The sequence below is a fragment of the Venturia canescens genome, chromosome 10 (genome assembly GCF_019457755.1).
Source record: "Venturia canescens isolate UGA chromosome 10, ASM1945775v1, whole genome shotgun sequence".
In the NCBI taxonomy this organism is placed as follows: Eukaryota; Metazoa; Arthropoda; class Insecta; order Hymenoptera; family Ichneumonidae; genus Venturia; species Venturia canescens.
This window is the reverse complement of record NC_057430.1, coordinates 13002463-13024513: the sequence shown is the minus strand read 5'-3', so window position 1 is coordinate 13024513 and position 22051 is coordinate 13002463. Positions and strand designations below refer to the sequence as shown.

General features: G+C 39.7%; 3 protein-coding genes across 12 annotated transcripts in view; 2 read left to right on the top strand and 1 right to left on the bottom strand.

Moving 5' to 3' along the window:
• The window catches only part of LOC122417296 (uncharacterized), a 17129-nt gene extending 3198 nt beyond the window's left edge, over positions 1-13931 (top strand). For 5 of the 7 annotated variants that reach the window (XM_043430703.1, XM_043430705.1, XM_043430708.1 and 2 more), the window contains 10 exons: positions 224-332; positions 4706-4936; positions 6157-6592; positions 8551-8982; positions 9110-9297; positions 11466-11595; positions 11811-11951; positions 12038-12222; positions 12353-12576; positions 12699-13931. In XM_043430703.1, the coding sequence (XP_043286638.1) occupies positions 267-332; positions 4706-4936; positions 6157-6592; positions 8551-8982; positions 9110-9297; positions 11466-11595; positions 11811-11951; positions 12038-12222; positions 12353-12576; positions 12699-12822 (2157 nt within the window). In that variant the 5' untranslated portion in view covers positions 224-266 and the 3' untranslated portion in view covers positions 12823-13931. Of the gene's footprint in view, positions 1-223; positions 333-3347; positions 3364-4318; positions 4358-4705; positions 4937-6156; positions 6593-8550; positions 8983-9109; positions 9298-11465; positions 11596-11810; positions 11952-12037; positions 12223-12352; positions 12577-12698 lie in introns of those variants that run through there. The other 2 variants (XM_043430707.1, XM_043430706.1) reach the window with 2 other exon arrangements.
• Positions 13523-22051, bottom strand: wus (TM2 and DnaJ domain-containing protein wurst). Its single transcript, XM_043430726.1, has 5 exons — positions 20988-22051; positions 17231-17378; positions 14795-15159; positions 14379-14486; positions 13523-14284 (listed from the first exon to the last, which is right to left on the bottom strand). Exons 1-5 carry the CDS (start codon positions 21315-21317, stop codon positions 14072-14074), a joined length of 1164 nt encoding a protein of 387 aa, XP_043286661.1. The 5' UTR covers positions 21318-22051; the 3' UTR covers positions 13523-14071.
• Positions 15781-20431, top strand: LOC122417306 (uncharacterized). 4 transcript variants are annotated; one of them, XM_043430731.1, is made up of 2 exons: positions 15781-15931; positions 18717-20431. In XM_043430731.1, the coding sequence occupies exon 2, from the start codon at positions 18732-18734 to the stop codon at positions 19530-19532; it is 801 nt and encodes a 266-aa protein (XP_043286666.1). In that variant the 5' UTR covers positions 15781-15931; positions 18717-18731; the 3' UTR covers positions 19533-20431. The 4 variants fall into 4 exon arrangements, with proteins under 4 accessions (XP_043286666.1, XP_043286663.1, XP_043286665.1 ...); XM_043430728.1 differs by lacking the exon at positions 15781-15931 and adding an exon at positions 16370-16571; XM_043430730.1 differs by lacking the exon at positions 15781-15931 and adding an exon at positions 17815-18236.

The following is a 22051-nucleotide window of genomic DNA, read 5'->3' as shown; positions in this document are numbered from 1 at the left end:
TAGTTTTTCACTCGTTCAGAAAACTCGTTGAATTCGTTTTTCCCTCTGGCGAGAAAACTGTGAAGAGAAAATAGAAAACGGCCAAATTTCTCAGTCGAAATCCTCAGAAGCTAAAAACGCGGGAGAACATTTTTTTTAAATGATGAATTTGTGACAGAAAGACTCGAACGATTTTCGAAAACCAAGAAAAAGAGAGAGCAAACAAAATCTGAATGTGTTGCAGTGTCGCCCCGACGGAGCGAATCATTTCGGAGACCGGAAGTGTCATGGTCCTCAATCGGAGAATAAGAGACTCGAGCCTACTCGCGAGACCACGATTCAAGATAAAACAGGTACGATCCCCGACGTGTTTTTCGAATTAGTCGCCATTTTTTTATAATTTCACTGGAAAAACCGAAAGAAATTTCGTTTCATCAAAAATATTCAGCTCGATACGAATATCAAATTTTTCTTCGAGCGAAAAAACGAAATTTGTGTCGAAAATTAATTTTTATGGGAAAATATTTTTCCCGAGCGAACCGTGGAACGATCGAAGATGTTCGAATCAAATTATTTTCGATGATTTGGTGGATTTAGGCAGACGAAATCGTAATTCAATTTAACGAATGAAATTCTATCGAATGCAACCCTGACGATTATTTTCCTACTTCATTCACACTTTAATTAATAAAAAACTAGTGGTGAGAGCGAACCGATTAAATTCATCGTGAGTAATTATTGGGCTGGGTCGTCCCTTGGGTTACGAACAAGCAATTTATGAGGCACCTAAAAAAAAAAACAAAATTACATTTTGCAAAATTACTCGAATTATCTTCAATTAATGTCATTTTCAAAATAACTGGAAACCATTTCGTCGAAAGCATTTTAAAAATTGAACGGAAACGAGGCTCGAATCTTCAAAATATCTCAACACATTTTTCAGTTCATTTTTTTCATCTCAATTAAAATTGATTAAAATTCATTAAAAAAATTAATATTTACCCAAAATTTAATTACCCTTTGAAAAAATATTGGAGGAACCGCAGTGGCTTGGAAATCAACGAAGAATCGAGAATTTCGCCAAAAAATGCAAAAAAAATCGCAAGACTCTCAAAAAAAAATCAATTTTCCTTTCAAAAATCGAAATTCGATGAAGAAATGGAAAAAAATGTAAAAAAAACACAAAAATTTTCCACAGTATAAAAACCGACGTAGTAAAAGTCGAAGGAGATGTTCGAAGGAGAATATCTCGATGATTCGATAAAGCCCGGGCGACTTGGGGGACTTGTAAATGTTTCGAACCTTGACCTTCGAGTCGAGAGGAAATCAGAATGAAGTCTATTAAATCATAAACGGTATAATACGTGTGTAGAAGCGGCGATTAATCGGGGCTTGTAGTAGACAATCGAAAAAAGCGGAAGGGCGGCGGCGGGGGGAGGGGGGGGGGGGGGCACGTTGCTCCGTAACTGTTTCCGAACGTGCTTGAACTTTGATAAATGTAAATTAAAACGGTGGCAAAGTCTTGCCGGGAGACACGTGAGTGAGAAATGGCTGTATAAAGCGATCCGCTGCGCTGCATCTGGTGGGGCGGGGTGGGGGGGGGGGGGGGGCGCGCGTTGCTTCGCGTTTGGCAAAGTCGATATGAGTTTTGAGGATAATCGAGAAACGAAGGAAAAACATTTGTTGCCTTTGTTTTTCGTCTATTGTGGAATAAAAACGATAAAGTTGAGTGTTTTTCTACGAATAAATCGTTCGAAGCGATTGCGCGAGAGCTCATGGCTGAGAAAAAGAGCACTTTTTTAGGGAGAGAACGCGCAACAATATTTAGAGGATTGTTCCGACATGCGAAACTCGTCACGCCAACGAGCTCGAGCGCTCCGGGGCTGTCGACCTTGGAGCCTCCTACTACACCTCATGTTTTTTTGTTTTTTATTTTTTTAGTTTTTTTATAAGATAAGAACGATCTATATTTATCGCTCTTTTCATTTTGGTCTTCTCGAGTTCCGCGCGCCAGCACCCGGAGAGACGAAACGAGGGCTCGCGTGTCCCTCGCTGCAAACCTGTGTCACCTCATCGACCCTCTTATCTCGCACTCCACCCTGAGACACTCCGCGTGCTACATACACGATATGCCACTTAATAACCGAGTCACTTTTCATCATCGGCCTCGCGCCCCCTCCCCCTTAACGCCCCCTCAGATGTTAAGGTTGCGGGTTTTTTTAGTACAATTGAGTGCACCTTTTCCTCGAAACTTTTACTAACAAGGTTTGACGAAGTTCAGCGCCTTCCGGAGGCAAACAATCGAGCCGAATTATTTCGAATAATTTTTGCGTCACTTTTATTGTTTCATCTGGACGAATTAGAATCGCAATATTTTCGTAGTTTTTGTATATAGAAATTTTTCCACATTTCGATCACTCTGACAAGGCGAACGATGAAATTCGACAGAAAACAGATTTCCGGAGAATGAAATAATCGATTGGAACTTCTGCTGGGAATTGTAGCAGATTCGACTATTTTGATGACGCTCGCGCCGGGAGATGCTAAAAGACCGCGGCAAGTTACGACGGGAACGAAAAAAAAATGTAGACAGCTTCTCGTACGTGAATTCGTAGAACCCGCGAGCTCAATCAACGTCAGAAGCCACGCACGCTCGCAAAAGCTAATCAGCCGAAGCTTCCGGACGCTTGGAAGAACCCCTAAAGCTCTGGAGTGAGAGAAAATCGGGTTATCCTCCGGCCTAAACGACTCACTGGCTCGAACGAAAACCTCGCACCTCGCGATCGATCCATCGATTTTCCTTTTTCCTCTCCAAAGTTAAACGGCAGCACTGTAATTTTCGAAGCGTATCACATGTTCGTGGAAATATCACAATCCTCAACAAGCAAGCCTCTTTTCCACGCAATATTTTTTTTTCACGGATATAATCCAAACCTTTTCTTCGTCCCGTATCGCGACTGTCGTCGCGCGCAGTCAGAGAATCACTTTTTTTCGTTTGAACTCGAGCAGCATTCTCATCACAGTTAAAAAAAAAAAAACAAAAAAAAATCAGGAGCCAAAACACCAATTTTTTCTTCGACTTGTCGTCATCGAATGAAAAGAAACGTGTAAAGCGAAAAAACGAATACTTGCGGAGAGAGAAAGTGCTCGCGCCCCAATGCCTCTCATAACCTCAAAATTGTTTTTTCGCCCTACTAAATTCGTTATTCCTCATCGCTGTATCAAGAGTTTCGAAGTTTTTGACAAATAACAGTAACAAATGACATTCGGTGTGCGTCGGTATTGATTTCTTATTTTAGACGATATTTTTCTCGAGTGTCAAATATTTGAGCCCCGTCGAACGTCGGGGCTCGCAGTTCCGGCGAAACGAGACTCCGCGCCGAGGTAAACGCCCCCTACATTTTTCGTTATTCTTCGCTGTAAATTTCTCCGTCACAGAATTACGCCGCGCGGGCATGAGATTTACTAAAATTGGGACGAGAAGGCGGCCGGAAATTTTGCTCGGGTGCTGCTCCAACGAGAAAACAACGTACGTGTGCATGTGTGACGGAGTTAAATATTGGAACCTGTCCAGAATCGACATTGACAAGGGAAACGCTCGCACGAATTCGGCCCGCTCAGTTTCGAGCCTCTTAAAGTGATCTCACCGGAATAGATCGACAATCACGAATGCGCGTGTTTTGCAAAATACACCGATCATCAAAATATCGTTCGGAAAATATTTGAAAAAATGATTTTTTTGTACAGCACTGAAGGGAACAAAAAGTTTCGCTTCATTTACGCACGAGTGATGTGAAACGTGTCTCTTTTCAAATTTCAAGATTTTATTTATTTCCCATGAACAACGAGAATTTCCATAAAAATCTCGTTTTTTTCAGGATATTCCATAAAACGTCAAATTTTAGCAAATCATTTCCAACCGGCACCGTGCGGTAGAAAAAATATTTTAGTCAGGTTTATAAAATTGGAGAGTGCGAGTTTTTTTCGAGAGTTTTGGGCACCTCGCGAATATCAAATTACAAATTTGAGCGCAGCAGGGGCTTTTTGGGTTTGCGTGAATATTGCGCGAGTTTGGCGTCACGTATTCGGCGACGTGTGTATGACGTAATCGCGGGAAAAATCGTAGTCGTCCTCGGGGTCGTTAATTCGCGAATACGATCGCAAAGATGGATTTAGAATGCGCGTACTCGTGATGCTGAGTGATCGGAGCCAATTTGGCGGCCCGAAGATTTGGCCAAAACTCTCGTGTCTTCCTGCTCGTGTGTAGATGATTTCCCGACGATCGAAAGAGACAAGGATATTTTTCTCGCTGTGCTAAAGATAATCATAGGGAAGTGAACAAACGCGTACGAAAATGAGATTGAAAAATTTCGGCGAGGTACATTTGTCGTACTGCGTGAACACGCGGTCCGGGAAATCGATTGGCAAAAGCCACGATCGTCCTTCCGACGTGCCAATTTTTCTCAAAGTTTTTTTCGCGATTTTCTGAAACACGTGCACCGAAGTACGCGATTTCGAATAAAACAGCGTAAAAACAAAAAAAATATTCATTATCAGGTTTTAAAATTGTATCTGAAAAAAAACTGTTAATCTCAAAGAGCGAGAAATTTTCACACTTTTACCCATGCATGTTGCATCGAACCACGCGAATTTTCACTGCGAAACGAAGCCTCAAATTTGTATTAAACTTGAGTCATACAAAACGATCGATTTGATTTTTTTATAGCCGCTGATGGAGACCGTTTCGGGGTCGGTTCCATTATCGAGGAAGAATAAAAACGCGGGAAAGAGGTGGAAACTCGGTGGTGTCGGGACGAGCGGCACCCCCGCCCCTGCCCTCGGTACGATCGTCAATGCCGCAGACGCAGCTGCCATCGTCAGTAACACCGCCACTGGCAAAAGCAACGGCATGACTGTTCCTTCTGTCACCTCGGCACAGCAGCCGACCACTCACCAAGTGAGCCTTTAATCTTTCCACTTACATTTCATTCCGACAATTTTCACCTCAACTGGATCAACGTCGAACCTGTGTTGTTCGTCTTATTTTATCCACGCAATTTCTCAGCCTCGAGATAAATATTCACATTTTAATTCGTCAAAATTTGAAGAACGATTCTCCACGTTTTACACAAACTTTTCCGCATCACAAATTCATCGTTTTTATTTATCATTTTTTTCGTCGTTTTCCATGATTTCTGTCATTAACGATTTTGTTCGAGAAAACGATAAAATAAGTTTGTGAGTTTTGCATTCGCTCGGCGATCACCGAGCGTTTTCTAACCGATTTTCCCCGAATGATATTTCTTTTCTTAAAAAAGACTCGGAACGAAGGAAAAAATGTAAGCGCTCGAGCACGTGGAGGAGAAATAAAAATATTGGATGACGTATGATAGTGATAAAAAGACGAGAGGCGAAGGCCCGCCACTGCGAAATCATACGCAAATGCTTCACCCAGACTTTTGCGTCGCTCGCTATATACAGATATTTCTTCCTTTTGGAAAGAAGGGAGGGACTTTAAACGCGCCTTATAAATAGCGACGTTTCATTTGTGAGATAGACAACGCGGTAAGAAGCGACTCTCCCGTGTAACGCGAACGAGGATCGTTCGTTCGTCCTAACCGTTGTTTTCACCTTGAGTTGTGTACACTTTGTGTCCGCGAGTGCCTTTTCGATTGTTGTTTGTGCGAGTTCGTAGAATATCCCCAACTCCGTCGCTGGTAAATCGCTCGTTTCTTCGAAATTTCAAATGCTTTTTGGAAAATAGTAATAAAACTGCGGAAGTGTGTTGGACGCTTTTTATCGAGTGTTTTATTAAAGTCGATCAAATTCTCGTGCGATTAACGTGATTGAAGTTTCGCGGTGGAGCGTGATAAATTTTTGATGCGTGGATCGGTGAAAGTTGTAAACACACACGGATCGAAATATTCGTGCTTCCGAATCGATATTTTTTGCTCGAAGTTGTTTCGCAGACATGAAACTACTGAACGAAGTATAATTTTGTGAATTTCGCAGTGTCTCTTCTTCGCTCCGGAGCAGATTCGGATAATAATTTTTTCGAGCTTTGCGTTTAAATATTTGTTTACGTTGAAATTCGTGGGGATAAAATCGAAATGTTAGGATCGTTAGAAGGAAATATTTGGTGGGATAATTGTTTTTAAAATCGATCGAAAATTACAGAAAGTTCGAAGGATTCTGGAAGAGCACGCGATTTGGCAGGAGCGTGCTCACAGCGAGCGTCAGTCGTCAAGATCTCGCGGTCTCTCGAATTCCTCGTCGACGAGTTCCCCGAGCTCGGGATTTCCTGGAAATTACAACATCGTCGCGTCCCGCGGTGAGTTGCCGCGAGGGAGTTTTTCGGTGCGCGAAAGCGCTCCGTTGACCGCCAACAGCTCGAGGAAGTCGCGAATCGAGATCGATAGAAACGGACTTTTCGTCAACGCCCGCGACAGCTCGCGGTCGAGATCGCACCAACAGCACTCGCCCTCGAATTGGGAAAAACGCGCAGCGAGCCGCGATTACGAGACTTCCAGTTGGAAAAATTCACGGAACTGTGCAATCATCGCTGATGGCACTTTGCCCAAATCTTCCTCCGTTCCAGCCAATCTCAAATCAGGTAAATAAGTCTGACGTTTTCACCATCAACTTTATTGCTTCCCAGTTTTTTTATTCTCAATTCAACTTCCTCTGGAATTCTTATTTCAAAAATGACATCGAAAAAATAACAAAAATTTTCACATCTCGGACGAGATCGAAAGTGGTGCATTCGTGCATAAATCCCCGCGTGATAAGCTTCTCAAATGTCGCTGACTCGCGAGGAAGTGTACGATAAAGTTAATGACACTCGGTGTGCTTGGCAGCTAACCAAAACGCGAATACACGAAAATTGTACACACGTGTGCGACGTTAGTTCGCTCCAACTCGTGATGTCTTAACTTTGAAACAATAATTATAATAGCGACGAGACGTTTCGCGATAATTGCCAACGGAGACGTGTGTGTTACGGAACGAAATATTGAGTGTAAGCAAATAAAAATGATGAATTATTAATTAGACAAAGTGAAACGCGTGCGAAGCTGCACGGTTCGAGGGTCCATCGGCCCTTGCTCTTAAGGAGGGGAGGGGTGGCTACATTCGTCAAAATGATAAGAAATTTATCGAACTTAGAAGAAGATACAATTTTTATCAACATTTTCTTCTGCTCAGTTACCGAGTAATTACGCATTAAAGCACATTTTAATAAAACACACGAACTTATTCAGTGATCAATTACTCGATAACTGTACAGAAGAAAAATCTTAAAAAATTTTTATCGTCAAATTTGGCACTAAAGAATATGTTGACCAAATTTTATTAAATTCCTATCATTTTGAAATTTTCAATGTATTTAGCATGGTTTAGCATGGCAACATTGTATCGTCGCTATCCAGCCTCCTTAAACACTTGCTCGTTGAATCTCGTTCTGCGCTCGAAATGGGAGTTCATTTTAAGGGGTTACGTGGGTTTATTCGGGGGAAAAAAGCTCTATTTTCAACAATTTTTTTTTAATATAAAAAATGAAATATTTTATTCAAACTTTTAACTGTGTTTTTAAGATGTACATTTGAAAAAAATTTATGAAATTTTCAAAGGAAAATATTGAAAACTCCGCCATTGCGACGTCATTTCCGGTGACCCCTCGGAAAAAAGGTGCGTCCGCGTTGACAGTAGAACTCGTGACAGGATCATCATCCGAAGTGAACAAAAAAATTTGTATTTTAGTTAAGAGCATAAACTAGAATTTGGACGAAGGAAAAATGAAAAGTGAAAATTGGATTTTTGGCAGACCTTTTTACAAAATAATGCAAATTTTGCTCAGCATTTTTTTTTTTTATATAGTTGTGATTTAAAAAAACAAAATCCTTCGTCCAAGTCCTCGTGAATTGTGTTTCGAAGACTTGTGTAAAATTTCATCAAAATCGGTTGAGTAGTTTTCGAGAACTTTTGACAACCGACTTTGAAAACACAGTTTCGAGAAAAACGCGTTTAAAGTTTTGAGTAACAATGAAACTGGAAAAAAAAATGTTTTTGGAAATTAGATCGAATCGTCGATTGCTGTGGGCCATAAAGTAAAGAACTCTCGAGATGTAGAAATTAATAAGAGAATTGAAAAAAAGTCGATTTTTTGAAACTGTGAAACCCATGTAACCCCTTAATAAAGCTTTTGCAAGCCGATTTTCACGGAAATGCACTCGTTTTGGGCGGCTTACAACGGAACATACTCGTATTGTTCCTGTTTCTATAATTATTCGGTTACAAATGTATTATTAGAAACTGCACATTTGGCTCGAGTGCCAGTTTTTGACCACGTCCAATCTCGAGGCTTCGTACCAACTCTCGGTACGGTTCGTCACCCCACGGTGCCATTTCTCTTTCGAGCACGTCAGTACTATTTTTTTCCCACACCCTTTTTCGACTGTCGTTTCGAGCCTGGAGGTGCAAAAATGTCGGTAAATTTTCCTTCCGAATCGCGGAGATTTTGGAGCTCGAGCGAGAATCGATGCGTCAATAAAATTTGCAAAAAATTATTTGCAGTTTCCGGAAGTTCCGGGGGCTTGAACGGCAGCGGCGGAAACGTCAGAAAAGTCATTGGGAAAAATTCGGCGAACGGGATTCTCCGAAAGTCGTCAGCTTTTCTCGCAAGTCTGACGCACTCGAGTGCGAAAAAATGCAACGATCGTAAGGGGAGCTCACTGGAGGCGAGTGAGAAGGAAAAACCGCGTTTTTCGCTGCTCAAAAGAAACGCACAATTAGTGGCGAGCCTGAGGGACGAAGATCCTCATGGTTTACGGAGATCACCGAGCTGCCAAAATCTCAGTAATACAGGAAAGAAGAAAAGCTCAAATCGCGGAGTGAAAAAATCAGTTTCGTTCAGCTCCGATACCAGTTTCGAGGAGAAGAGAGCGCCATTCTGCAGAAAAACGGCGGTCCACGAGGCTAAAGTTTACAGGAAGGGAGTCCTTCGAGGTACTTTTAATCTCGTCATTTTCTTTCTATTTTTTTTCAAAAAGAACATTACATTTTTACCGAGAACATAAAAATCTGACTTCCCATTCCCCGAGACACTTGAACAGACGAAATTTTTGCTTCACAGATCTCAACGCGATTGAGAAGACGACGAAAAAAGTGCCAGGAACGTGGGATTCGCCTTCCGGGGACCCGAAAGCCTTGCTAAGGGCTTCCCGGGAGGCCGATGATCACGACCTTAAAGATCTCGTCTCGAGTATACGGCGAACAGGCCTCGGGCAGATGGACGTAAACGCGACAGATTCTAGCGGCCGGGTCAGTATCAAAAACCCATTTAATTCGACAAAATATTCGCAAAAAGTGTAATCTTTGAAAATATGTTAAAACGTCGTTGATGGGGAATGGTGGGCGATGAGCAGCGAATCGCGAGCAGAAAATTCACGTTCTTTACCAGCTATTTTCTTAAAAACCTCGTCTCCAAGTCCTAAGAAAAACTCGACGATTAAAAAAAAAAAAATAACAAAAAAGAACAAATTTACTGAGCGAGATTGGAAACTTCTAAAAAAGAGTTGAATCCGTCGCGAACGAGCTTCGCAAAGAGAGGCGTGAATAAAAAAAAAAAGAGAGAAAAAAAACAACGCGACTCGGATCGATCGTATGGTAGAACGAAAGTTGATTAGACCAAGAGTGGCTTTCGTGTGCCGGATGATTGGATATTCCGTTTACCCGAGCACCGAGAAATGCGAATGGGAGAAAAAAAAACACAGAGTATATAATGGCAGGTCCTTGAAGAATGGTTCAACCAGCCCTATTCATCAAGGATTTCTATTCAATTCTCGAGTCCTTCTATAGGAAAGCAAAGTTACGTATATGGGAGAGAAAAGTTGCACTAGAGGAGCGTTGGTTGACTTAAAATTATCGAAAGGCTGAAATAATGAAAAAAAAAAGCATTAAAAACAACAGCAAATGACAGCGAAAAATTAATAACTTCAATTAAATTGCTCCGGAATAACTGATCCGAATCATCGAACGTTCGTAACAGAAAATTACGAATAAAATTAACCGTCCCAATTAGTACGATGAAGAGGAATAAAATAAAACTGGTGATAACGAGATTAATAAGGAAATTGATAGGAAAAAAATGAATAAAGTTAATAATGCGAATCGAAACGGTTAGGAAGTAACGAATCAAATGAGAATCATGCTAATAAAAATGAGAGAAGATAAGAGGCGAAGAGCGAGTGTGCCCTCGAGAATAAAAGGTTTACTTGACACGGGTGAGATGACAGAGAGCTAAATCGATTTTCAATTAGTTTATTGCCAGTGGACAACCCTACTTTCGTTGGCGACGCCGATTGCGAAGTTTAACGAGCGAGAAATGTAAGGACGATGCAAATTTTTCCGGAAAGGAAGATCGCGATATACTCGGAGGAAAAATACAAAAGAAGAGTCACCGAGGCGGCCGCATTCTCGAATGACGTTGTATATCGCGAGCTATGTGTCCTACAATTACAGTCAAATCGTACGTAAACAACGACGTAAAAGCGTCGTTTATATGCGCTGAAAAAAAGAGGATCGAGAAAATAAGACTCCGCTTCGCAGTTATTTAGAACGCGATCGACCTTCGTTACATCCACGAATGGCATTGAGGTCAGTGTACATCGAGCTCGCATTCGTGTAATTTCAAGAGCACTCTCAACGTTTGCGAATTAAATGGTGAGAGAGGGAAAGATAATAGTGACGAATGGCGTTGACCCGACTCACGTTTCGTCATGGAGCCTGAAACGACAAAAATTACAATTGCCGGTGGTTTTTTCTTATTCGTTTTCTCCTCCAACAGTAGCACAGCAGGACTTGAAAAATCGGTGGCAACGGAGAAACATCGTTTCTCGATGCTTCAACGTTCTCGCGAACCCTTCGGGGGGGATATGCACTATAAATAGTTAGCCACGACGTATATTACGTTATTAGTGTAATAAAAACGTTTACCGCGTGTCTGGCTTCGTGGATATGACGCACGTATATAAAGTAATGAGCTCCGCTATATAGATCATGGAATAAATGTGTGCTGCAGAGGAGACGAAGATTCTTGATAAAATTCATTCCTAATAAATGGCTCGACCGTGTCTCTCTCTCTCGTATGATCAATTCCATCCTGAAAATTATCTCGGCCTCAAAAAAATCGAAGATATTAAAAGGATGGTGGTAAAAGCGATTTTTTCAATTTTATTTTATAAATAATGGGTTGACGGTAACGAATTGGTGGGATAGGAACAAAAATATTAGCAATCGATTGATCGTTCTCGGAGTGTTGAGTGATTGTAAAATTGATTGCCGTGCACGGATTTCGTGAAATATCGCACTTTCAATGTACACGGGATCGAGGCTATTTGTTTGTGCGTTGCCGAGTCAAGACTCTGCTTCATTGAAAAGTCACTCTGAGTTTGCAGGAAGAAATTTATATGTTTGTTTTTTGCACGCAGACCGCGATAAGCTACATGGCCGGAAATGGTTCACCGGCCATGCTCGAGGCCATCCTGACCTTCGCCGGATGTGACCCGAACTTACCCGATAACGAGGGTAACACACCCTTGCATTTCGCAGCACAAGCCGGTAATTGGAAAATTATTCAATTTCATTTTGTCGATACATGCGGTGAATTTTTAACAGGCAAAGAGGTAAATGAAAATAAAACGATTTTTAACCTTCGAAGATTCAAAGTTCTTTCCATTTGTTCATGGCCCATGAGAAATCCATGAAAATATGAAGTAAAATGTCGTTTCTTCGCGTCGACTTGAACGAGGTTTTTCATATTGAATTATTCGCAGGACAGACCGAATGTCTAAACCTCCTATTGCAAAGATGCCCCGGGATCGAGATCGACGCAAGAAATATTCTTGGCTTTACACCCCTGATGAAAGCCGCCCTCCAGGGTCGTACAAAATGTGCAAAAATATTGCTTTTTGCTGGTCAGTCCTGTTGCACGTGTTTTTTTGTACTTTTTTATAGTTCCAACAAATGAAAATTAATTGGGAAATAATAATCAATGATTCAGGTGCTAATCCTACGATGAGGGATCACGGGCGAGGACTCAGAGCCGAACAGTGGGCGAGATACTGCGGAAGATACGTCTGCGCTGACATTATCGAGAGATTTGCCAGACACAAATTACTTGAGAAGAATATTTCATGTCGTTGGGGCAGCGAACCCGAGCTCGCGACGAAAGTCCTTCAGGGGAAGGTAATCAGCTTTTGTAGCATGGTCCCCAGCAATCCTTGGAAAGTTCCTAAGTTCTGCTTACGTGTTCAAATTTTATGCGTGAACCCACAATTTTCAATTTTGATTTTCTTGAGACAATCGATTTTTCCAGGTCGTTCCTGTACCAATTAATCCGATTCCGCCACCTTCGACGGGTTTCCGATCGAAAATCAAACGCGTTTTCCGAACGACTTCCGGACCGGATCGGAGTTTCTCTCTCGTCTCACAGTTAACCAACGCTGCGTTATGCGCGAGCACACCAGCGTTACCCAAACCTGGAGAACCTTTGCCCAACGTTAAAAGTCTCGTCAGACCTCTGAGCGTTCCACAATTGAGGTATTGCAAAAACATTTTTTTTTTTTTTTTTTTTCAGAATTTTTAAGTAACTTTATTTTGTTCGATAAAAATGGAGGCGATTTTTTTTGTCGTTTTTTTTCTATGAGAAATTTCTTCCGCAGGGTTACGCTCGTAGGATCGCAGGAGATTATCGATAAAGCGATAGACAAATGTGGCACAAATTTCAGCGAAAAGTTCGAAAGCTCGATAGAAAAGCCGCCAAGATCAAAGAAGAAAAACAAGTAGCATCGTCCGCACAGATCCTCTATCGTCATTGACTGTTGTTTTCGATGAAATGCTTTAATTTTTTTATTCACGAGGAAAAACGTTTTCTCCACAGCGGATTCGAGGCACCCTTCGATCCGTTCTGTATCCACATTATTGAAATTGTCCAAAAAAAAGCAGAAAAAGAGAAAGAATGATCGTTTGAAAAACCTTTCGTAAACAATGATTTTTCGTTCCAATTTTGCATGGATCAACGATCATGCTACTCGACACTAAACTTTCGGAGGCCTTGAGAAAAACTTGGAAACGAAGAGCAAAGATATTTTGTCGGAATTGGAGAAATAAATATGAGGAAGCCTTTCAAGAGCCCAAAAAAGAGAGACGAAGATGAGAAAAAGGCGAAGTGAGTTCTTCCGTCCGAAAGAGAGAGAAAAAATACGAAAAGAGTGTCGGAGAATCCGCCAGAAAGTTTTGCTCCGAATCCAAAGTTACACTCATGACGTAGGCACATATTTTATTTTTTCTCTTTCTCTTTCAGCGTTGATTCGAGCTTTGAAAGCTCAAAGTTAACGGAGAATTAGTTTATTTTTGGAGATAGTGTAATATCTGAGGCTTCAAACCCGTGAAATCAATAGACGTGTTATGACGTCACTAAAAAAAAACGTACAATTTTCTACTCCGAGCACGTGCAGAATAATGAAAAAAATCATCTTACGAAAAGTAAATAAATTAGTCTCGCGCAAGACTGTAGTCAAATATTATTCATTGATTAATATTGTACAAATTCTTCGTCAATGTTATATTCACAAACGCAGCAGCTTTTCAATTATTTTAAAAGAAAATACAATTTCGTACAACAAATCGAAATAATCGTTTCGACCCGCTGCTTTCACTGCCTTCGACTCATTTCGCATTATTTATCAAACTACGATGCAGCCCTTCAGCATTTGTCGTTGTGTTTGCTGGACTTATCCAAAATTAAATGAGAAGCGCGTACATTTTTACGCTCTTATAACACTAAAGTGTAACAATTTTGTATAAATTCTTTATTTCTGTCAGAAAATTGTATATTATCGACATTATTGTTATTCCTATGATGATAAATCAATATTTCTTCATTAATAACTAAATTTTTGTTTATTATTGAAATATCGATCATGAGATTCGCCCCAACATGCATTAAATATTTGCCTAGAATATTATTCAACAATTTTCGTGGGAATTCCTCAACGATTTTCATTTACGTCTTTTGGTTGAATTAGAGTTTTGCTCAACTCGAAGCAGCTCGTCGATTCTTTTGCTGACGACGATGCTTTTTGCTTGACAATATCTCAAAAGCCTGCTGAATTTCCATGAACTTTTCTTGAGCAGCTCGACGCTCCTCCTCAGTGCCTTTCACCTTGTCAGGATGATGCTCCTTCGATAATGCTCTCCATCTCGCGGAAATTTCACTCTGCGATGCCGTCTGCGACAGTCCGAGAATCTGCGAACGAAGATGATTGTAGTTAGTATTTTTGTGCGAATTATTTTTTTTTTCGTCGGAAAAGTCGACGTCGAACATAAGTTTTTATAAATACCGAATAAGCGTTGATTTCTCCTTTCGGATCAGCGAGATCAACCAAATTTCTCCAAGTTTCCCAGAAGCCTTGATGTTTCGCCTGTTCCCAGGTCGCCCACAAACTCGTCTGAAAAAAATCCACGTCTCGTCGTCTTTATTCCCGATGACGTAAAATCCATCGCACTTTTTAGTTTATAAATGAAATAATTTGAAAAAATTCTTCACTACGAAAAACCGTTCGACTTTTTCAGCAATCTTTGATTCCTTTTTTGTTAACAATTTGAAAATAGTACCAACAAGCATAGTTAAAACAATTTCCAATTTGAAGCTATGTATTTCTGAGACGTTCGAGAGGGCGCTAACTAATTTTCATGAAAAAATTTCAAGAAAAAAACGATTTTTTAATAAATTCTGATGGATCGCATTCGCTGCTACCTTCAGATCGAGCCAAATCGGTGACGTGAAAAGGTGGCGGATGGCTTCGGACAGTTTGATTTCTTCCCCATCGGTGCCAGTGATCGAAGCGTTCCAATATAGAAAACTCGCCCAAATGCAAGCGTAAATGATGATTGCAGAAGTGAATATAATAAATCTACGTTTTTTCGACCTTCTTGAGCGCGGTTTCAACCGCCATTGTTTACTGAAAGTATCGAAGGTGAGGGCTGCTGTTACGGCCATAAGAGATATCCACGTACTTTCGTCGCCGATATAATAGAGCGTTGGATACAACGTGTAAGTGCAAATCAATGGAATCCATATCGAGCCCTGTTCTCTTCCAATGTTTCCAACCACCCAAACACCTGGAAGAAAAATAAACAAAACAAAAATCATTTTTTCGCTCCTTTTTTTGTCATTTTTACTTTAATCGTTCGTAGTGTAGGAACGGTTACGAATAGAGCAAAAATGCATACAAACAATTTTGTAGAATATAAAATTTCCTCCAACTAATGTTGAGGCATATTTTTTCTAACTCTAGTGGTTTGGTCGCGAGAGCAGCTCGAAAAATGGCATTTCAAGAATTTCGAGAACCGACAAAAGTCGAAAGAATTTAGGTCAGAAATTTTTTCCAAGAAATTGAATTTTCTAATAATAAATTAAAAGTGTGGCTGACTCGAAATCCTGTTTAAACTACGTTTTCGTCACTCGTTTCGTATCGTTTTTCTGAATTTTCCATAAAATTTTGGATCACCTGAAAAAATTGATTTGAAAAAATAATCGAGCGCGACTCAAATTCATTTCGTGACCCGCGTCAATAGAACTCTGTTCGCTCTGTTGGGCTCGATGTCGTAACCCCCTCCTTTATTTTGAACAATTGTCGCAACGAAGAATACGAAGCAGGACAAAGGGCTGGATGAAAAATTCTTCCACCGATGGGCGCTGAACGCGTGAGTGCGCATCTCTCTCGTCAAGAAATTATACACAGTAGAAGTTTAATTAAGAAAAATTTCAGCTGTTTTTCAGCTGTCTCTCTCGCACACTAGCAACTGATGAAAATTTTCAAAACAATTGGAAAGGCGATGGCTCCTGTAAAACGTCTCTAGATAGAGCAAAGAAGAATGTTCATCACCTTTCGTAAGTTTTGTACTGAAATTATAGTTTTGTTTTTCGTCTGTGCCCTTTGTGTTATTTTTCTCTCGAGTGTCCGTTGAATCAATCAATTTCTACGAATTCGTAAACATAACGTTCGTAGCATCATTTTGTTTGATTTTTTCGCAAATTTTTTGAAATAACCGGAGTAACTTCACAAGTGAGGAGAAATCGAGCAGTCTCGAGTAAAAATACACGGCCCGTCTTGACTCGCTCTGCCTACAAAATTTTTCTTTTTAATACTTGGCGTCAAGACGCTGCTGCGTCTGTAGATAATTTTATGAATATTTCGATATTTGTGGGATTCATATAAAAAAAAACTTGAAAACTTCCTTAGACGCGCTAAGTACTTTATTTTGTGGGCATCGCATGAGACTGAGCCGTCACGCTCGGCTATGTAACGCTCGCGCTCGTTCGAGAGTCGGCTCGAGTCGATCGCGAGGGAGCGATGTCCCAAATCATTCAGAGCGAAATTTAATTAACAGAGTAGTTTGAACGCATTTATGATCAATTTTGTAAATAGTATAACTTTATGAATATAGAACGAAAAAAAATAGTCGTGTTTCGTATTATTATCAATCTCGCCCTGATAAGTCGTGCGGTATTAACCCCATTTTTTTTTGAGGTGATTATATTCGGAGGATTTTACTTATTCGTTTTTTAATTTTCAATATTTATATTTATCATGTCAACAATATATCCTGGACGTTTCGAGGAAGACACTACTTTCGTTTAATTTTCAAGGCTAATAATGTTGTTACTTTACTTCGAGGAACGGTATGTTTATTTTCGGAAATATAATTTTGAGGCTACAGTTTTGTTGACCTTTGCATCTTTCTTTATATTCGGTGAGGCTAATGTCGGAGGACTGCTTGACCAAGCACAACGAACTGACGGACAAAAAAACAACGCGATCTCATTGCATGGCACCATTTGAAAAAGCGGGGGGGGGGGGGACTATCGGTGATTTTATCGTAATATTGATGTAACGACTGATTTTGTAGTTTTATTGGATAATTATTTAAACGCATGAATCGTCAAATGATTGGATGTGACGCAAGCTGCGTATATACCGTGGCTGCTTGCAATGGCATAGTTTTAGCGCAGCTTATCGCTCCGCACATACGTTCGAAGGACTTTTTACATGCAGAGATAAAAATTCGAAGTACGAACAATGCTCGAAGAAAGCATGAAAAACGTTTCATGCCTTAAAAAAAAAAAAATTGCCTTATACGAAGTAAACGAAAATATAATTTCTGAGAATGCCGGTGATAGATTTCTTACCTAATGTTGCAACTCCCGGCAACAAGATAATGAGATGGCGAAAATTGATTCCTCCGATTTCATCTTCTGGTATGGCTCGGTAGAATAATTCCGTCCAAAAGTATCCGACAGCCAAGGCACCCAGAAAACGTACGGTCGAAAAAGCTGGCTAGAAATAATAATTATTACAGTAAGTAAAAGAAAAATAAATCAAGAGACGCGGCAGTGGCTCGACGTCACGAAAAAAAAACCTCGACGGGAGCCTTGCCGCAGTCTTATATGTTTACATTTGATGATTTCCGGACCAATTTAATTCACTACTATTTGGGACAATAATTGTTAGCGTTGCGTTTTGTAATCTGGCTGGCTTATAGGAGTCTCTGCGATTTTGCATTCTATGCGGAATACATTTTTTTCGTGAATATGCGTTCATTTGAAACTTCGGGAATATAATGAAATATTTGTAGAGTAAGGAAAAAGACACGGGTATTCAGGTCTACTGAGCGAGCAACAATAATAAGAAATTCCAACAAAAAAAGGTCAACAAAAAAATTCAGCGTCACGTGTCACGTATGTCCGCTAGCATGAACCAAAATATTGTGAGCACAAGCGGAAAGAAAATTTCCGGCTCTGGCAGTACGATCGCTACCGTCTACCATGATCGATCATATCGACTTTTGTTTATAATTTTCTTTTGTTCTTCAAAAGAACTTGGGCCAATAAAGTTTCCAACCAATGCCTGTGTTCACGTGGGAAAACATTTAAGAATCAGAAATTCAAAAATACGATTATTAATCAAAGAAACTTGGATAAAATAAAACACACCGGCACACCGGTACAAAAACGTCAGGAAATCGCGTATAATCCTACGAAAAATCTTTGTGACTTTATAAACAAGTGTTGAAAACAAATTCCGACTATTTTGCCAAGGAAATTCTAATTACGCGTGAAAGTTATTCTAGCTGATTTGTAAGTGATATCTCTCTACCGGTTTTACGGGTATAACCTCACAAAAATCTGAATATCGGTAAAGAAACAAGTACCGTTTCTTTGTTTTTTTTTACAAATCCGCGAAAAAAATAAGAACTGAAATTCGGATTTCATTGTTACCCTCTGAAACGTGAATCCTGCTACACGATTCTTTTGTTTACTAGTCTGCGGCGCTTACTTTTCTTTTCAGTTCAATAAATTTCACACATTGAAAAAATTCACATTTTCTGTAAAATCTAATGTCCACTAATCAACTAACTACGAGTGTGTTGCGCTTCCTCCAGTAATGATTAAATGTTTTCCGTTTTAATACCAAAAATATTGAAGTTCATATTGTTCAATACGGCAACACAAGTGTAAAGCGACTCAGATTAATTATTAAGAATTGACTCCAGCAAACTATTTCTGGATTTGGTGCAAAAAATCCACCGGATATGGAGTTGCCAGATCTAACTTAGTATGTCGGGGTCAAATGATCAAAATCGTTTGTAATTTTTGTATTTTTATTTTGTCAAAGACTGTACCGTTTAGAATGGAAGACAAGAAGAGTCACAGAAGCCGGAGGCACAGAGAGCGTCGTCAAAATGTGGACCCCGAGTTACAATCTCAGGGGAATATTAGATGCCAAATAGCTAGACTATCCGCTGTTTCCGGATTGAACGTGGAGGCACAGGAATTCACCAAGAAGGAAAAGGAGAAAGACGAGCCACAGTGGGAAAGAAATGTGATTCGGAGGGTAAAAAACTTAGGTCTTTACGAGGACGACTTCCCAAAAGATTATAAAAGGAGATCCGTCCTGCTTGAAAAATACGCGGGAGATCATGAAATCATTGCGGACATAAGGATTTCAAACGGAGGAGTGAGTTATTCCAATAAAAGATTGGAACGTTTGTGGACTGGCAATGACAGCAACAGTCTAGAATCGTCGATGTCAAGTGATTGTGATAAAAGCAAATCCGAGTCGTCGAGCGTCAACAGCGAAGAGGAAAAATACAAGAAAAACGTCCTCGTCAGTTCGTTACTGAAGCAACGTCGAGTGCAAAAGAAGAACGAGCGAAAGCTCGAAAAACCTGCAGAAAATGGGCACTTCAAGCACGAATCCCAGGATGATGTGTCTCACATCCTTCGTGATCCCTTGGATCCCGATTTCACTTATCGTCGACCGACAGTAGAAAATTCCGAGGCTGATTACACCGTCGAGCACGTGGGAAAAATAAACGTAGTTTCAGCTCGTAAATATTTAATTGAGAACTTTGACGACAGTGATCTTACCTTTTGCCAACAAAATCCGTGTCACTCTGTAAGTTCGAGGGCAAAAGACAATGAATCGTGAATCTCGAACTCGTCCCAGATCATTTTAAAATCAATCGAATTGTTATCTAAGTTAGTCCGTCTCCAGTTAGCTTTTTTTTCTATCAATTTCGCAGACTATTCGCATAAATGCGACTGAAACTCCGATCTTTCACAATCACCGTTTTGCAATTGAAATAGCTAGATACGAAACGTTACAATAAGCTCGGAGTTGTTTTTTCTCAGGAAAAAAAAACAAAACAAATTATTTTTACACATTCTAATAATTCAAGTAATTTCATTTTTTTACGAGCATTAAGCACAGCAGGGTGGGCTTAAGACTTCCATTCGTCAGGATAACAATAATAATAACAATAATAAAACCACTATCAAAAATTATAATAAAATGATAACCAACAAAAATAATATCGATAATAGTGAAACGCTGTCAATACTGAATGACCACCTTTACACGTCGCTCTTATTCCGGTTTAGTTATATCAATATAGATATACAAAATACGATATAGATAAATATATCCGTCTGTACATACAAAACCGGAACAAAAGCGCTGTTTAAACGTAGTCAATGATAATAATTTCATACGAAAATGTTTTCTTTATAATAGTCCTAATTTCCGATCAGTACTAAATTTAAAGATGTATTGATTCTGAAAAAAAGAAAATAAATTGTTTTTTTTAAATTTAGAACTGTATTCGTTGTAACGAAGGACGAATTGTAGAGCGTTCGGGTATCAGCGAAGAAAACCCGGAAACACGAAAAGCAACATTTACGATATTGACGATTTGACAATAGTGAAGTTTTAATTTACATTTAAATGAGGATTTGAAAATGTTTCACAGCGTTACGAATACGTTACTTTACAGTAAAAATGTCGGTACGGTTATCGTTCTTAAAATACAAATTTCGCATTGCAACTAATTTCATACATGCGTGGAACTAAACAGCAATCGCAATTCTCAATCGATACGAGTTTTCACACCTGTCCCTTCGTTCATCACAGCAGTTTATCCTGAATTTTATCGTAAAAATGTAAAGTTCGTCTTTTCCGGCTGATAGAAAACCCTCGGACTGAACTCCGGCGAAACTATTTTTAAACAAATCGAATTCCGTTCAAACCGCGTTAATAAAAATTGCACTCGAAGTGAGGCAGGTCCAAAGATGATACTCGTTAAATTTTTTTCGTTGAATATTCAGAATTGAACGTAACGAAACGTGAAAAAATTCCAACCCGATTATAAAGTGTCATTCTGAATATTTGTCAATTTTTATTTTAAAATTTCTCAGATTTTGTTGATACCGAGCGTCGAACCTCTCTGCGGTAATCTAAAATAAGCTGACGTAACAATCGATTTTTTATTAAAGAATTTACTCGATTCGATGTATCAGCGTTGTTACCTGAATTGAGATAACAAAAAAAAATGTCTTTTGTCTATTGAATTGAATGAGAAAAAACGACATTCCGTATAAACATTACCTTTCTGTTAGTCCTCATCTGAAATTTCCACCACTCGATGTATTCGTGTTGATCATTAGCATCCGCAACGTAGGTCGGTATCCTCCACAAATCCCTGAACCATCCGATGCCGAAATAACCACCAAAAGTGGAAAGCCAAACAAAAGCATGTTCGTCCCTCTCAAGATAAATGTGATGTGCGCCAAACCACCCCCCGAAGAGCCATAAAAAATAAGCCCAAAATTTACTCTTCAATGTCTTCGTTTCAACCTGCTTGACGCCATTCGATCGTCCGATGTTATTCGTTACCGCGGCATCCGTCATCATCCATTTATCACCTGTTCGTTCCATTTTTCGATCTTTTTATGTTTTAATCGCTATTCATTCCCTCAATCTTTACGAATCCTTTCTTATTTTATTTATGTTAATTAATTCGCACTTGATCGTAGAGACGGAATTAAAAAATACCACATAAGAGATCGAAACAAGTGTGGAAAGTAAAGTAACAAGTACAATTTATTCAGCACACATCACAGATTGAGGAACACGTTCGTCGAAGGTTCACAATACGTTGATGAAGAAGAAATTCCAAAATGAAAATTCTTATTATAAATTTTCCACATTTTACACTATTAATTAGATATTTTTAAACGCTTCAATTTCTCCAAAATATAAGCGATGAAATGGAGCAAATAATCAAAAGTGCACTGCAGTTTTCGCAATCCATCGTCATGCTTTGACAACGCGACAAAATTTTGGTTATTTTGAATAAAATTCGCTTGCTTATGACATCAAACTGTCGATTTGAAGTGAGAAAAAAAATGTACACGTAGCATCGCGGCAGAACAAACACAAAGATCGACAACGGTAGCAGCAACAACTACGACGAAGACCGTAAGGTAACAGAATTTCGTGTGCAACGAAGAAATCCTACCAGCGGGGTTCTATATCGAATACACATTTTCAGAGTACGGTGGTTCAACGCTCCGCCGGATATAACGGTACCCTCCAGGTACGTTCGAGTCGTCAAGAAAAGAGGGGGTCTTTATCACGAATTATTCGAGTCTTCCCCTCTCTCCGCCCCT